General features: G+C 46.7%; 1 protein-coding gene across 1 annotated transcript in view; it reads right to left on the reverse strand.

The window, feature by feature from the left end:
* The window catches only part of LOC140721352 (NACHT, LRR and PYD domains-containing protein 3-like), a 69,198-nt gene that overhangs the window by 20,310 nt on the left and 32,264 nt on the right, over window positions 1–16,624 (reverse strand). Inside the window, exon 8 of the mRNA XM_073036192.1 lies at window positions 10,883–12,620. Within this exon, the coding sequence (XP_072892293.1) occupies window positions 10,883–12,620 (1,738 nt within the window). The remainder of the gene's footprint in view (window positions 1–10,882; window positions 12,621–16,624) is intronic.

Here is a 16,624-nt window from a genome sequence, read left to right on the forward strand (position 1 = left end):
AGGAGGATGTGGGATGGGGAAGAGATATCCCACCGGAGGAAGGGAGATGAGAAAGACAGAGGCCACAGGAAGAGGGGAATCGGAACAGAGGCCCAACAGCAGGAAGGGGGATGGTGAAGAGAGAGCCCACAGATGGAAGGGGGTTGGGGAAGAGAGATCCCACAGGAAGAAGGGGGATGGGGAAAAGAGATACCACAGGAGGAATGGGAATGTGCAAGAGAGATCCCACAGGTGGAAAGGGGTGGGGAAGAGAGCGATCCCTCAAGAGGAAGGAAGATGTGGAAGAGAGATCCCAATAGAAGAGTGGGGGATGGGAACAGAGGCCCCACACGAGAAAGGGTGATGGTGAATAGAGATCCCACAGGAGGATGGGGATGGGGAAGAGAGATCACACGGGAGGAAGAGGGTTAGGAAAGAATGAGCCCACAGCATGAAGGGGGAAATGGAACGGAGATCCAACAGCAGGGTTGGGGAAGAGAGATCGCACAGGAAGAAAGGTGGTGGGAAAGATAAATCCCATCGGATGAAGGGGGTGGGGATCAGGGGGAAGGAGAAGGGAGATCCAAGAGCAGGGTTGGGGAAGGGATATCCCACAGGAGGATGTGGGATGGGGAAGAGTGATCCCACAGGAGGAAGGGACACGAGAAATACGGATGTCACAGGAAGAGGGGAATGGGAACAGAGGCCTAACAGCAGGAAGGGGGATGGTGCGGAGAGATCCCACAGATGGAAGGGGAATGGGGAAGAGTTTGATCCCTGAAGAGGAAGGAAGATATGGAAGGGAGATCCCACAAGAAGATTGGGGGATGGGGAACAGAGATCCCACAGGGGGAAGGGGGATGGGGAAGAGAGTTCCCACAGCGGGAAGGGGGATGGGGAAGAGAGATCCCACAGGAGGAAAGGGGATGGGGAACAGAGATCACACAGGAGGAAAGGGGATGGGGAAGAGAGATCCCACAGGAAGAAAGGTGTTGGGGAAGATAAATCCCATCGGATGAAGAGGGTGGGGATGAGAGATCCCACAGAAGGAAGGGGGTGTGGAAGAGAGTTCACATTGGAGGAAGTCGGATTGACAAGTGATTCCAATGGAGAAAGGCGGATGGGGAAGATAGATCCCTCAGGTGGAAGGGGTAAGAGGAAGAGATATCCCACAGGAGGAATGAGGAAAGGGAAGAGAAATCCCACAGGAGGAAGGTGGATGGGGAAGTGAGATCCCACAGGTGGAAGGGAGATGGGGAAGAGAGAACGCACAGGAGGAAGGGGGATGGGAATGAGAGATCCCACAGGAGGAATGGGGAAGAGAGATCCCACAGGAGAAAGGGGGATGGGGAAGAGAGATCCCACAGGAGGATGGGGAGGGGGAAGAGCAATCCCACAGGAGAATATGAGATGGACGAGTGATCCCAAAAGAGGAAGGGTGATGGGAAAGGGATATCCCACAGCAGGAAGTGGGATGGGGAAGAGAGATCCAACGGGAGGAAGGGGTTTGGGAGAGAGAGAGCTCACAACATGAAGGAGGAAGGGGAAGGGAGATCCAAAACAGGGTTCGGGAAGAGAGATCCCACAGGAAGAAAGGGGGTGGGGAGGATAAATCCCATCGGAGGAAGGGGGATGGGGATGAGAGATCCCAGAGAAGGATGTCGGATGGACGTGCGATCCCAAAGAAGGAATGGGGATGGGGAAGAGATAAACCAGAGGAGGAAGGGTGATGGGGAAGAGATAAACCAGAGGAGGAAGGGTGATGGGGAAGAGAGATCCCACAGGAGGATGGGGATGGGGAAGAGCGATCCCACAGGAGAATATGAGATGGACGAGTGATCCCAAAAGAGGAAGGGTGATGGGAAAGGGATATCCCACAGCAGGAAGTGGGATGGGGAAGAGAGATCCAACGGGAGGAAGGGGTTTGGGAGAGAGAGAGCTCACAACATGAAGGAGGAAGGGGAAGGGAGATCCCACAGGAGGAAGGAAGATGAGACAGACAGATGCCACAGGAAGAGGGGAATGGGAACCGAGGCCGAACAGCAAGAAGGGGAATTACGAAGAGAGATCAGAGGAGGACGAGTGATCTAAAAGCAGGAAGGGGGATGTGGAAGGATCCCACAGGAAGTGGGGCGATGGGAACAGAGGCTGCACAGGAGAAAGGGGGATAGGGATTCACACTTTTTTTGTGGGATCTCTCCATCTGACCTCCTCTGGGGACACTTTTCACCGTACCCATTCCTGCTTTTGGGCCTCTGTTCCCATTCCCCTCTTAATGTGGAATCTGTCTTTCTCTTGTCCCTTTCTCCTTAGTGATCTCTCTTCCCCATCCCACTTCCTCCTCTGGGATCACTCTTCCCATCCCTCTTCCTCCTCTGGGCTCTCTCTTCCCCATCCCGCTTCCTCCTGTGGGATCTCCCTTCCCCTTTACCTTTCCTTCTGAAGAGAGACCCCACAGGAGGAAGAGGGATGGGGAAGAGGGATCCCACAGGAAGAGGAGAGATGGTGAAGAGAGATCATACATGAGGAAGAGGGATGGGGAAGAGAGATCCCTCAGGAGGAAGGGGGATGGGGAAGAGAGATCCCACAGGATGAAGGAGGATGGGGAAGAGGGATCTGACAGGAAGAGGAGGGACGGTGAAGAGAGGTCATATAGCTGGAAGGATGATGGGGAAGAGCCATCTCACAGGAGGAAGGGGGATGGGGAAGAGTGATCTCAAAGGAGGAAGGGGGACGGGGAAGAGAGATCCCACAGGAAAAGGAGGGATGGGGAAGAGAGATCATACAGGCGGATGGGTGATGAGTCGGAGAGAAACCTCAGGAGGAATTGGTTTGGGAAAGAGAGATCCCTCAGGTTGAGGGGGCATGGGAACAGAGGACCCACAGGAGGAAGGGGGATGGGGAAGAGAGATCCCACAGGAGGAAGCCGGATGGATGAGTGATCCCACAGGAGAAAGGGGGATGGGGATGAGAGATCCCACAGGAGGAAGCTGAATCGATGAGTGATCCTACAGGAGGAAGGAGCATGGGAAAGAGAGATCTCACAGGTGGATTGCTACCCGTGCCACGTGCTAGTGAGGCTAGAAATAGGAAGATAATGCAGCTGAATACGTGGCTGAGGGGATGGTGCATGATGGTGGGGTTCATGTTTCTGGACAATTGGGTTTTCTTCCAGGGGAGGTGGGACCAGTTTGAATTGGACAGTTTGCACCTGAACTGGAGGGGGACTAACATCCTTGCCGGTAGGTTAGCAAGTTCTGCTCCGGGGGTTTTAAACCAGATTGCAGGGGGAGGGGGCAGAGTGTTAGAGCAGATAGTGAAGTGGGGGAGGATAAAGGTCATGCGAGGACTGCTTGTATAGACAGATATAAACAGATATCAATGTTTTGTACGTGAGAGGAATGTTCTCAGGTACATCTATTTCCATGCAAGGAGTATTGTAGGTAAGGCAGATGAGTTTAGGTCGTGGATTGGCACATGATGATATCGACATTATTGCTATTAGTAAGACTTGGTTGCAGGAGAGGCAGGACTAATAACTATATAACCATATAACAATTACAGAAAGGTCACAGGCCATTTTGGCCCTTCTAGTCCGTGTCGAATGCTTACACTCACCTAGTCCCACTGACCCTCACTCAGCCCATAACCCTCTATTCCTTTCCTGTCCATATACCTATCCCATTTTACTTTAAATGACTATACCGGACCTGCATCCACCACTTCTACTGCAAGCTCATTCCACACAGCTACCACTCTCTGAGTAAATAAATTACCCCTCATATTACTCTTAAGTGTCTGCCCCCTAACTCTCAACTCATGTCCTCTTGTTTGAATCTCTCCTATTCTCAATGGAAAAAGCCTATCCACGTCAACTCTATCTATCCCCCTCATAAGTTTAAATACCTCTATCATTCCCCCATCAACCTTCTATGCTCCAAAGAATAAAGACCTAACTTGTTCAATCTTTCTCTGTAACTTAGGTGCTGAAACCCAGGTAACATTCTAGTAAATCTCCTCTGTACTCTCTCTATTTTGTTGACATCTTTCCTATAATTCGGTGACCAGAACTGTACACAATACTCCAAATTTGGCCTTAACAATGCCTTGTACAATTTTAACATTACATCCCAACTCCTATACTCAATGCTCTGATTTATAAAGGCCAGTATACCAAAAGCTTTCTTCAGCACCCTATCCACATGAGATTCCACCTTCAGGGAACTATGTACCATTATTCCTAGATCACTCTGTTCTTCTGCATTCTTCAATGCCCTACCATTTACCATATATGTCCTTTTTGGATTATTCCTACCAAAATGTATCACCTCACACATATCAACATTAAACTCCATCTGCCATCTTTCATCCCACTCTTCTAACTGGCCTAAATCTTTGAACAGCATGCTTTGAAAACCTTCATTATCCACAACGTCACCTATCTTAGTATTATCTGCATACTTACTAATCCAATTTACCATTCCATCATCCAGATCATTAATGTATATGACAAAACAACATTGGACCCAGTACAGATCCCTGAGGCACACCACTAGTCACAACTTTAATGCAGACATGTGTGTGGTGTTGCATTTTGGAAGGACATATCAAGGTAGGACATACACAGTAAATGGTAGGGCACTGAGGAGTGCGGAGAAACAAAGGGATCTGGGAGTTCAGATACATAAGTCCATGAAAGTGGCATCACAGGTAGACAGGGTTGTAAAGACGGCTTTTGGCATCCTGGCATTCATAAATCAAAGTACTGAGTATAGGAGTTGGAATATTACGGTGAGATTGTATAGGACATTGGTGAGGTCAAATCAGGAGTATTGTCTGGTCACTGAACTATAGGAAGGATATCACTAGAGGACTGGGCTTCAGGGTGAAAGGGGAAATGTTTAGGGGGAAATTCTTCACTCAGAGGGTGGTGAGAGTGTGGAACGAGCTGCCATTTGATGTGGAAAATGTGGACTCACTCTTAAGCTTTAGGAATAAACTGGATAGATACATTGATGGGAGAGGTCTGGAGGGTTATGGACTGGGTACAGGTCAATGGGACAAGCGGAATAAAGTTTCGGCACAGAGCAGAAGGGCCGAATGGCTTGTTTTCTGTGCGCTGGTGTTTTATGATTTTATGATTCTATGAAGGGGTGTGGGGAGGAGAGTTCACTCAGGCGGGAAGATGGGGAAGGGATATCCCACAGGAGGATGTGGGAAGGGGAAGAGAGCTCCCACAGGAGGAAAGGGGAGGGGGAAAAGCGATCCCACCGGAGGAAGGGGGATGGGGAAGAGAGTCCCCACAGGAGGAAGGGGGATGGGGAGGAGATATCCCACAGGAGGAAGGGGGATGGAGAAGAGAGATCCCATAGGAGGAAGGGGGATGGGGAAGAGAGATCCCACAGGAGGAAGGGGGATGTGGAAGAGAGATCCCACAGGAGGAAGGGGGATGTGGAAGAGAGATCCCACAGGAGGAAGTGGGATGGGGAAGAGATCCCACAGGATGAAGGGGGATTGGGAAGAGAGATCCCACAGGAGGAAGTGGGATGGGAAAGAGCAATCCCACAGGAGGAAGGGGGATGGGGAAGAGAGATCCCACAGGAGGAAGGGGGATGGGGAAGAGAAATCCCACAGAAGGAAGGGGGATGGGGAATAGAAGTCCCATAGGATGATGGGGCATGGGGATGAGAGATGAGACAGGGGGAAGTGGGTGGGGAAGCGAGATCATACAGGAGGTTGGGGAATGGGGAAGAGAAGTGTACAGGAGGAAGGGTAATGGGGAAACAAGATCCCATAGGAAGTGGAGGGATGGAAACAGAGCCCCCACAGGGTTCAGGAGGATAGGGAAGAGAGATCCCACAGTAGGAAATGGGATAGGGAAGAGAGATCCCACAGGAAGAAAGGGGTGGGGAGTTTAAATCCCACAGGGGGAAGGGGAATGGGGAAGAGAGATTCCACAGGAAGAAAGGGGTGGGGAGCTTCAATGCCACAGGGGGAAGGGGGATGCGGAAGAGAGATCCAACAGCAGGAAGTTGATGGGGGAAGTGAGATCCCACAGATGGAAGTGTGATGGGAACAGAGGCCCCAGAGGGTGAATGGGGATGCGGAAGAGAGATCCCACAGGAGCATGCGGGGTGGAGAAGGGAGATTCCACTGTAGGAATGGGGATGCGGAAGAGAGATTCATCAGGAGGAAGGGAGCTGGTGATGAGAAATCCCACAGGAGGAAGGTGTATAGGGAACAGACAGCCCACAGGAGGAAGGGGTATGGGGAAGAGAGATCCCACGGCAGGAAGGGGGATGGGGAAGAGAGATGTACAGGAGGAAGGGAAATGGGGAAGCAAAATCCCATAGGAAGTGGAGGGATGGAAACAGAGCCCCCACGGGGGTCAGGTGGATGGTGAAGAGATCCCACAGGAGGAAGAGGGATGGGGATGAGGGATCCCACAGGAGGAAGGTGGATGCTGAGGAGTGATCCAACAGTTGGAAGGAAGGGGGAGTGGGAACAGAGAGGCCAGAGGATGAAAGGGGGATGGGAAAGCGAGATCTCACAGGTGGATTGCTACCCGTGCCACATGTTAGTGAGGCTAGAAATAATGCAGCTAAATACGTGGCTGAGGGGATGGTGCATGAGGGTGGGGTTCATGTTTCTGGACAATTGGGATTTCTTCCAGGGGAGGTGGGACTAGTTCGAATTGGGCAGTTTGTACCTGAACTGGAGGGGAACTAACATCCTTGCTGGTAGGTTAGCAAGTTCTGCTCCGGGGGTTTTAAACTAGATTGCAGGGGGAGGGGAACCAGAGTGTTAGAGCAGATAGTGAGGTGGAGGAGGATAAGGGTCATACGAGGACTGCTTGTACAGACAGATATCAAAGGATTATACATGATAGAAATGTTCTCAGGTGCATCTATTTCCATGCAAGGAGTATGGTAGGTAAGGCAGATGAGTTTAGGACGTGGATTGGCATAATGATATCGACATTATTGCTATTAGTAAGACTTGGTTGCAGGAGGGGCAGGACTGGCAGCTTCATGTTCCGGGTTTCCATTGTTTCAGACGTGATAGAGGGGAGGGATGAAAGGGGGAGAAGTGGCATTACCAGTCAGGGAGAATATCACAGCTGTGCGTAGACGGGACAGCCTGGAGGGCTTGTCTACTGAGGCCATATGGGTGGAGCTGAGGAACGGGAAAAGTGCGACCACATGAATAGGGTTGTATTATAGACCACCCAATAGTCAGAGAGAATTGGAGGAGCAAATCTGTAGAGAGGAAGCAGACCGATGTAAGAAACAGAAAGTTGTAATAGTAGGGGATTTTAACTTTCCGCATATTGACGGGGATGCCCACTCTGAGAAAGCGTTAGATGGCGTGGAGTTTGTCAAATGTGTTCAGGAAAGTTTTCTAAATCAATATATTGAGGTACCAACGAGAGAGGATGCAGTACCTGATCCCCTATTAGCGAACCAGACAGGTCAGGTGACAGAAGTATGTGTAGGTGAACATTTTGGGTCCAGTGACCATAATGTCATTAGTTTCAAGATAATTATGGATAAGGATAGGACTGGTCCACCAGTTAAGGTTCTGAATTGGAGAAGGGCCAATTTTGTTGAAATGAGAAAGGATCTGGGAAGATTGGATTGGGATAAGTTGTTTTCTGGCAAGGATGTGTTCAGTAAGTGGAACGCCTTCAAGGGTGAAATTTTGAGAGTGCAGAGTTTGCATGTTCCTGCCAGGATTAAAGGCAAAGTTAACAGGCATTGGGAACCTTGGTTTTCAAGGGATATTGGTGATCTGGTTAAGTAGGTGTTTAGCAGGTATAGGCAACAGGGAAGAAATGAGATACTTGAAGAGTATAGAAAATATAAGGGAATACTAAAGAAGGAAATCAGGAAGGCAAAGAGAAGACATGAGGTTGCTTTGGCAGATCATGTGAAGGTAAACCCGAAGGGTTTCTACAAGTATATTGAGGGTAAAAGGATAGTAAAGGACAAAATTGGTCCCCGAGAAGATCAGAGTGGTCGTCTATGTGTGGAGCCTCACGAGATGGGGGAGATCTTAAACAGTTTTTTTGCATCAATATTTACCCAGGAAACTGGCATAGCATTTATGGAATTCAGGGAAGCAAGCAGCAGTGTCATGGAACATATAGAGATTAAAGAGGAGAAGCTGCTTGCTGCCTTACAGCAAATAAAGGTAGATAAATCCCCTGGGCCTGACATGATGTTTCCTTGGACCTTGAGAGAGACTAATGTAGGAATTGCAGGGGCCCTGGCAGAAATATTTAAAATGCCGGAGGATTGGAGGGTAGCTCATGTTGTTCTGTTGTTTGAAAAAAGGTTCCAAAAGTACACCAGGTAATTACAGGCCAGTAAGCCTGACATCAGTAGTAGGTAAATTATCGGAAGGTGTTCTGAGAGATCAGATATACAAGGATTTGGACAGCCAAGGGCTGCTTAAAGATAGTCAGCATGGCTTTGTGTGTGGTAGATCATGTTTAATGAATCTTGTAGTGTTTTTCGAGGAGGTTACCAAGAATGCATATGAAGGAAAGGCTGTGGATGTTGTCTACATGGACTTTTGTAAGGGCTTTGACAAGGTCCCACATAAGAGGTTAGTTCTAAAGGTCCAGACACTAGGTATCCATGGAGAGGTTGTAAACTGGATTCGAATTGGCTGTGTGGGAGAAGACAGAGAGTGGTAGTGGATGATTGCTTCTCAGACTGGAGGCCTGTGACTAGTGCTGTACCTCAGGGATCTGTGCTGGGACCATTGTTGTTTGTTGTCTATATCAATGATCTGGATGATAATGTGATAAATTGGATCAGCAGGTTTGTGGATGACACTAAGATGGAGGTGTTGTGGACAGCGAGAAAGGCTTTCAAAGCTTGCAGAGGAATCTGGACCAACTGGAAGAATGGGCCAGAAAATGGCAGATGGAATTTAATGCAGACAAGTGTGAGGTGTTCCATTTTGGAAGGACAAATCAAGGTACGACATACACAATAAACGGTAGGGCACTGAGGAGTGCGGAGGAACAGAGGGATCTGGGGGTTCAGATACATAAGCCCCTGAAAGTGGCGTCACAGGTAGACAGGGTTGTAAAGAAGGCTTTTGGCACCCTGGCATTAATAAATCAAAGTTGAGTTTAGGAGTTGGAATATTATGGTGAGGTTGTATAAGACATTGGTGAAGCCAAATATGGAGTATTGTGTGCAGTTCTGGTCACTGAACTATAGGAAGGATATCAGTAAGGTTGAAAAAGTGCAGAGAAGATTTACTAGGATGTTGCCGGCTCTTCAGGAGTTGAGTTACAGGGAACGATTGAACAGGTTAGGACTTTATTCCTTGGAGCGCTGAAGAATGGGGGAAGATTTCAAAGAGGTTTACAAAACTCTGAGGGGTATAGACAGGGTAAATGCGAATAGGCTCTTTCCACATAGATTAGGAGAGATAAATTACAGGAGGATGGCTTCAGGGTGAAAGGGAGAAAGAGGTTTAGGGGGAAATTCTTCACTGAGAGATGGTGAGAGTGTGGAACGAGCTGCCATCTGATGTAGAAAATGCGGACTCACTCTTAAGCTTTAAGAATAAATTGGATAGATACATGGATGGGAGAGGACTTGAGGGTTACGGACTGGGTGCAGGTCAATGGGACTAGCGGAATAAGGTTTTGGTACAGACTAGAAGGACCGAATGGCTTGTTTTCTGTGCTGTAGTGTTCTATGATTTTATGATTCTATGGGGAGGAGAGTTCCCACAGGCGAAAGGGGGATGGGGATGGGCAAGAGAGAACCCACAGGAGGAAGGGGGATGGGGATGGACAAGAGAGAACCCAAAGGAGGAAGGGGGATGGGGAAGAGAGAACCCACAGGAGGAAGGAATCCCACAGGAAGAAGGGGATGGGGATGGGAGATCCCACAGGTGGCATGGGAGTGTGGAAGAGAGATTGCACAGCAGGATGAGGCATGGGGAAAATAGATCCCACAGGAAGAAGGGGGATGTGGAAGAAAGTTCCCATGGGAGGATGAGGAATTGGGAAGAGAAATCACACAGGAGGAAGGGGGTTGGGGAAGAGCGATCTCACAGGAAGGGGGGTGTGTGGAAAAGACATTTAACAGGTGGATGAGGAAAGAGTAGTAAAGAGCCCACAGGAGGATGGGGATGGGGAGGAGAGATCTCACAGGAAGGGTGGGGGGGGGTGTGGAAAAGACATCCCACAGGAGAATGAGGAAAGAGTAATAGAGAGCCCACATGAGGAATGGGGATGGGGGCGAGATTCCAAAGAATGGGAGGGGGATTGGTATGAGAGGTCCCACAGGAGCATTCCAAGGGTAAATGATAATCCTACAAGATGAGAGGATGCAGAAATTTTTTGTACGTGTGTGTTGGGTCTGAACAGAGGCCCAGAGGAGATGCGCCCTCGCTCTCTGCGTATCTGGAAGTGAGCAAAGTCACACACAGGGAAGGGCAGGGGAGGACAATCTGACAATGGTATTTCTTTCCTTCTCACTCGGACAGTCTGCTGACGATCTCTTGTCCCTCACCGAGAAGGGGATGTGAAGCTCTGACCCACCTGCTACAGTCAGTGTCGGTCTGGGTGTCAGTAACAGTGAGAAGGAACATTGTCAATGGACGTGTCACAGGCAGCGAGAAACACGGTCATTCCTGTAATTTACTACCATTAAACCAATGGCCATTGTTCACTGATCTGATGAAGTCTCCAACATCCATTCACAAGGAACCACAGAACCCTCCCATCCTTGGGGAATTACTGACTGACCCTGTGGGCATTTGTCACAATTCTTCACAATCAGATTCACTACAAATTTATCAGAATTCTTTTACAATGAAACAACACAATGGAACAGTTTCACAGTTCAGAGTGAGAGAGAAATCAAGTTACCCCAACTTCTGGCACTTGTGCAGCCTGGGTCCCAGCCGCTGGATTCCTTCACACTGAATGTGGCAGTTCCCCAGGTCGAGGTGTTTTATTGTATCACAGAGTCCGATGACATGAGACAGGACCGCGCAGTCAATCGGAGTCATTGTCATTCCACTGAATGAAAATATTTCCACAGATCCCAGTGCGGCCTGAGCCAGTCCACGATTCTGAGACTCAAACAGGTAGTGCAATGTGTTCAGGAGGCTCCTTTTACCAGCTTCACTCCTTGTGTTTCCAATCTGGTGTTTAACCTCCTCCTTCACCCAGTCAATCACCCGGCAGGTTGTTTGATGAGGAAATGGACCCAGAAACTCCTCCAGGCCCCGAGTTGTCATTGGGGAGGAGAGACCAGCAAGAAAACGGAGAAATACCTCAAATCGCCCATCGGTCGTGTTGTGGGCTTCAGTGAGGAATTTCATGATATCCCCGGGATGTGGATTCAGGAATTTTGCGACTGCAGCTACAAACTCTTGGATGGTGAGGTGTGGGAATGTGTACACCACACTCCGGGCAGAATCCTCTCTCTCCAAAAGCTCCATCAGGAACCCGGACAGGAACTGGGAAGGCTGCAGATTGTAGTTGATCAAATCTCCATCTGTAAACACAATCTTCTTCTCGAACACTCCTCTGAAGGCCATCTGACCAACCCTGAGTAACACATCACGGGGGCTCTCAATCTCACGGCTGTGGTTTTTTAGGATGTTGTAAATATAGTAGGAGTACAGTTGAGTGATGGTCTTGGGAACTCGCTGTGGGTCCCTGACTCTTTGTGTGAAGAAGGGGCCCAGTGTCAGAGCGAGGATCCAGCAGTAGGAGGGGTTGTAGCTCATGGTGTATAGGATTTCGTTCTCCTTCACATAATTGAAAACAGCTTCCGCCACCTTCTGATCTTCAAAATGTCTGATGAAATATTCCTTCCGTTCCTCACCAACAAATCCCAGGATTTCCACCCAGACACTGATTTCTGCCTTTTCCAATAAATGTAACGCAGTGGGGCGGGTGGTCACCAGCACTGAACACCCTGGGAGCAGCTTGTGCTGGATTAAACGGTACACAATGTCAGAAACCTTGCACTTGAATTCAGGATCTGTGCATGTGTACTGAGGTTCTGTGTCTCCCCGACTGTCAGCAAAATCAATTTCGTCATTGAATTCGTCCAAACCATCGAATATAAACAACAATCCCTCTGGGTTCTTCCAGACCTCTCTCAGGATATTCCCAAAGTAAGGATATTGATGCAGAATCAGTTCTTTCAGGTTTATTCTGCAGTTAATTGTGTTTAAATCCCGGAATTTGAAGCTGAAGACAAACTGGAACTGTTGGTATATTTTCCCCGTGGCCCAGTCATAAACAATCTTCTGTACCATTGTTGTTTTCCCGATCCCCGGGACCCCGGCCACTGCTGCTGAATTCCCAGAGTTGGATTTACTCCGGGAAAAGCAGCTCTGGAACAACTGCTCAGTCTGGATTTTTTCGAGCTCTCGGCGGAGATGTTCCTGTCTCCACTCCTCGTGGTCTCTGCCTCTTGCCAGCAGCTCATGTTCCACCAGTCTCCGATCTCGAACAGCAGAAATGACCGTGAGCTCAGCGTATCGATCAACCAGCTGGAAAACCTTCACCTTCTCCCTCATCAGGATTGTGTTCACTCTTAGTGTTTCAGTTTGTGCCCGCAGAGTCTCCTTGTGTTTCTGTTGAACATCTTCCATGGGAACAGAGAACATGGTCACCAAGTTAAATTGCTCAACTGACAAAGAACTTCATAATTGCATTTCAACATTCAGTGTTTGAGATTACATGAATTAATTCAGTGCTTCCATGGATACTAAGACAGAAAGTAAAATTGTGTTCACAGACACCAGAATTGACAGTGATAGAGGTCCCAGAAAATGTCCTAACTCATATCCTGTTATTGATTAATTTTGAAGAGAATTTTCCCGATATCCAATTGCAATCCTGACTGCACTTTCGTTAGGACAACATTTGAGTATATTTGAAGCATTGTTTGCATCATTAGCAGACGATGAACACAAAGGAACTCCAGAGACCGATACAGCTTGGCACCAGAAGTGTCACAGGAGTTGCCAGACCGCGTTGAATGCAACCTAAGTGTCTTAGGGGCTCCAGCTGCAGTAGAAGTGGTAGAGGCAGGTTCGGTATTCTCAATTAAAGCAAAATTGGATAGGTATATGGACAGGAAAGGAATGGAGGGTTATGGGCTGAGGGCTGGTCAGTGGGACTAGGTGAGAGTAAGCGTTCGGCACGGACTAGAAGGGCCGAGATGGCCTGTTTCCGTGCTGTAATTGTTATATGGTTATACTTTTCCCATTGGGTTTACTCCCAAAGTAACAGCGTGAGATCACTGTTTTCCTTCTTCTGGATGAGCTGCCAGTCACGAACGACGAGCCCCAATTGCCCGAAGCGACTGGTTGTCAGGTGGCAGTAACCCGCATTTGCCCTTTCTCCTATCAGAAAAAATGCCTCTGCCAAGCTTAGTAGCAAAGTCACACGTGAAGGCCAGGAGCTGTACCTGATTTTCAGAGGCTGTTTGAGTCGCACGCCACTGGGAGCATTTAATAGGTCGTGGGAGTGTTTCCCCACTACCACCCCTGGGTATAACAACCTTAAGCAACCAAGCAGCTCTGTGATATTGACAACAATAACTTGGCAATTTGGGTTATTATAGTCACATGTACCAAGGTATAATGAAAACTCTTATGCACGCGATCCAAATAGGTCATTACATCACATCGGTGCAATGAGGTACTACAAGGAAAAACGGAACAGAATAGCGCAGGGAAAAAGTGTTTCAGTTGCTGAGAAAATACAGTGCAGGCAGACTATAAGGTACAAGGCCAAAGGATCATTGACAGGTCAGATTTTTTTTAAGTTTTTGAACTATTCTCCTAAACTGTAGAATTCAACACAGAAAAATGGTGCAGTACTGCACAAAATTCTGAGGCAGATATATATAACTAGGGAGACCAAGACTTCTGCAAGTACTACGTAAGAGATGTAGACTCCGTTAGTCACTTTTAAGCACCAGCGTAAAACTTTTTTTTTAGGAATTTGAACCTTGCTTGTAATTGAAATTATTTTGTCTTTTATTTTCTAGTTTGAACTTTATCCCATTGTAATGCAGTTTGAACGACATCGTCCCGATGAAAAGTGCTTTATAAATAAACTTATTTTTTTATTTTTTTCTAACTTATACTGGCAAATCCTGAGGTACGGGCAAATCAAAGCACACTCATTTTAAATTGATAGGTAATTTCAGATTACTCTCGTGGTGTATACTATTGTGGCTTTCGATGATTTACATGAATTTACATGAACATTGCTGTGTGGAGCTAATTCTTTATTACTATCGTGTAATGCTTTTTGGATGATACCAGTTGTTGATATTATTATCGGGACAATGTGTATCATGTTCATGTTCCACAATCTTTCAATTTCCTCTTTTAATTCAGCATATTTCTAAAGTTTTTTATTAATTGATATCTGTAATTTATGTGTGTTTGGAATGGCAATATCTATTTAAAAAGTTGTTTTTGCTAGTTTGTCCGGTACAATTATAGCCGGACAGTTATTATGAATTTTCCTATCTGTAATAATGAATCGGTTACGGTGGATTTGTCGGACTCTAACTCTAAATGTGGAGTAGACTTGTATTTATAGTGAGGGATGGTGTTTTTTGTCAGTTGTAGTTTAAGCAAGATGTTGGTGAAAGTTGTCTACCACTTGATAGTGCAGTGCTCAGATTGAGTAAAACTACTGCAGGATCCTGTAATGTGTTCAATAGTTTCTGGCTTCTCTTGTAATTTTCAGCATTTATCACCTTGAACCTGTTGGTCTTTATTCCTTATTATTGATAACTAGATGTGTTAACCACCTGGTCCTGTATACTCCCTTCTGTTTCTGGGAAGAGGTCTCCAACTCTGAGCCAGGCACTCAATGCTTCCTTGTCGACATCGCTCAGATCGTGGGGATGTCTTCCGTGGGGAGTCAGGCTCTTCCACTCTTCCAAGGTTAACGTTCTTCTATTATGATCGTTTCTTCATTTTTATGGGTTATGCTTTCATTTACGTTCAGTGATGTGTATCCCTTATCAGAATTGCATATGCTTGGATGGAGTGCGGAATCCTGCTTGCGTTTATAAAAATATATCGTTAGAGCTAATTGTGGATTTCAGAAAGGGTAAGATGAGGGAACACAACACACCAATCCTCACAGAGGTATCTGAAGAGGAGAGTGTGGGCAATTTCAAATTCTTGGCTGTCAATATCTCCGAGTATCTAACCTGGACCCAATATATGGATGCAGCCACAAAGAAACTACAACAGTGGCTATATTTCATCATGGGTTTCCAACATCACTGGAATATTTCTACAGGTGTAACTTGGAGAGTATTGTAACTGGCTGCATCACCGTCTGGTTCATGGGGACTACTGTACAGGATCGGAGTAAAGCACACATTCAACAGTTCAGAAACTTCTCCTCTGCCATCTACCGTAGTTTCTGAATGGACAAACAACCCATCGATAGTGACTCACTAATCTCTTTTATATTTATATTTCTGCACACTTATTTACGGATTCACACAGACATGCATAGCTATACTGTATATGCTTTCTTTGGACATTAGTTCCATTATTTGAATTAACTGTTTTAGCTCCACTGATGTAAGAGCAAATAATTTCCAATTATCCCTGCATAGTTGTGTCAAGGTATAATTCGTTTGTTTTTTTTTCTGATTTGATACCTGATTTTTGTCTGTTTCAGGAAATTCAAGAGTGGGTTTAACGCCAGACAAAACCATAGTGGGCTTAGTGTGTCACTCTGGAAAATGTCTCCATTTATTGTGGTAACAGTGGTTGTTCCGTTGTTCTTGTTAATAGGGCATTTATTGTACTTCATTAGATGTTGTAGAAATTTCACAAGTATTGGATGCATCTTATATAATATTGAAACCTCTTAACCATCTGAGAGACAGAATCAAATAGTTTTTGATAGTCAATATAACACTGAGAGATTTCTACACTCCCCAGTGCTCGATAGATACATAATCTATTATCAGTTGCTCCTTAAATCTGTTCATACACTGAGTGTATTCTTTCTGTTCTTCTGTAAGTATATTGTGGTTATCTAAGTGAGTGGTTATTAGTTACGAGCTGCTCGATGTTACATTTTATATATAAAATTGTCTTCTTATTATTGAGAGCCAATAATAACATAGAAGTTAATCATTCAGTAGTCTTATAAATGCAGAATTAAAGCTGTCCTTGAGGCTGGTGGTACATACCTTCAGCCTTTTATATCTTCTGTCCCTTGGGAATATGAAAGAGAGCCTGTTTGAGGTGGTTTGGGGTTCAGCAGCAAGGCTTTGGGCGGGGTTAGCGTCTTGCCAACTTGATGGAGTTCTTCCAGGAGGTGACAAAGGTGATGGATGAAGTTACACATGGAGATCTTTTACTTGGATATTAGTCGGGTGTTTGACAAGGTCCCACATGGAATCCTTATACAGAAAATTAACATGTTTGAGTACTGTGTGAATTGTCCTGGCTGGAGGTGACCCAAACTGGGAGAAATTTCTTTCACTGGTGGGTGGTGAATCCGTGAAATTATTGTCTTAGAGAGCTGAAGACGACAAGTCATTGGGTATATTTAAAATGCCGGTCGATAGGTTCTTGATTTGGAAAAGCATTA

Source organism: Hemitrygon akajei, unplaced genomic scaffold, assembly GCF_048418815.1.
Source record: "Hemitrygon akajei unplaced genomic scaffold, sHemAka1.3 Scf000054, whole genome shotgun sequence".
Classification (NCBI taxonomy): domain Eukaryota; kingdom Metazoa; phylum Chordata; class Chondrichthyes; order Myliobatiformes; family Dasyatidae; genus Hemitrygon; species Hemitrygon akajei.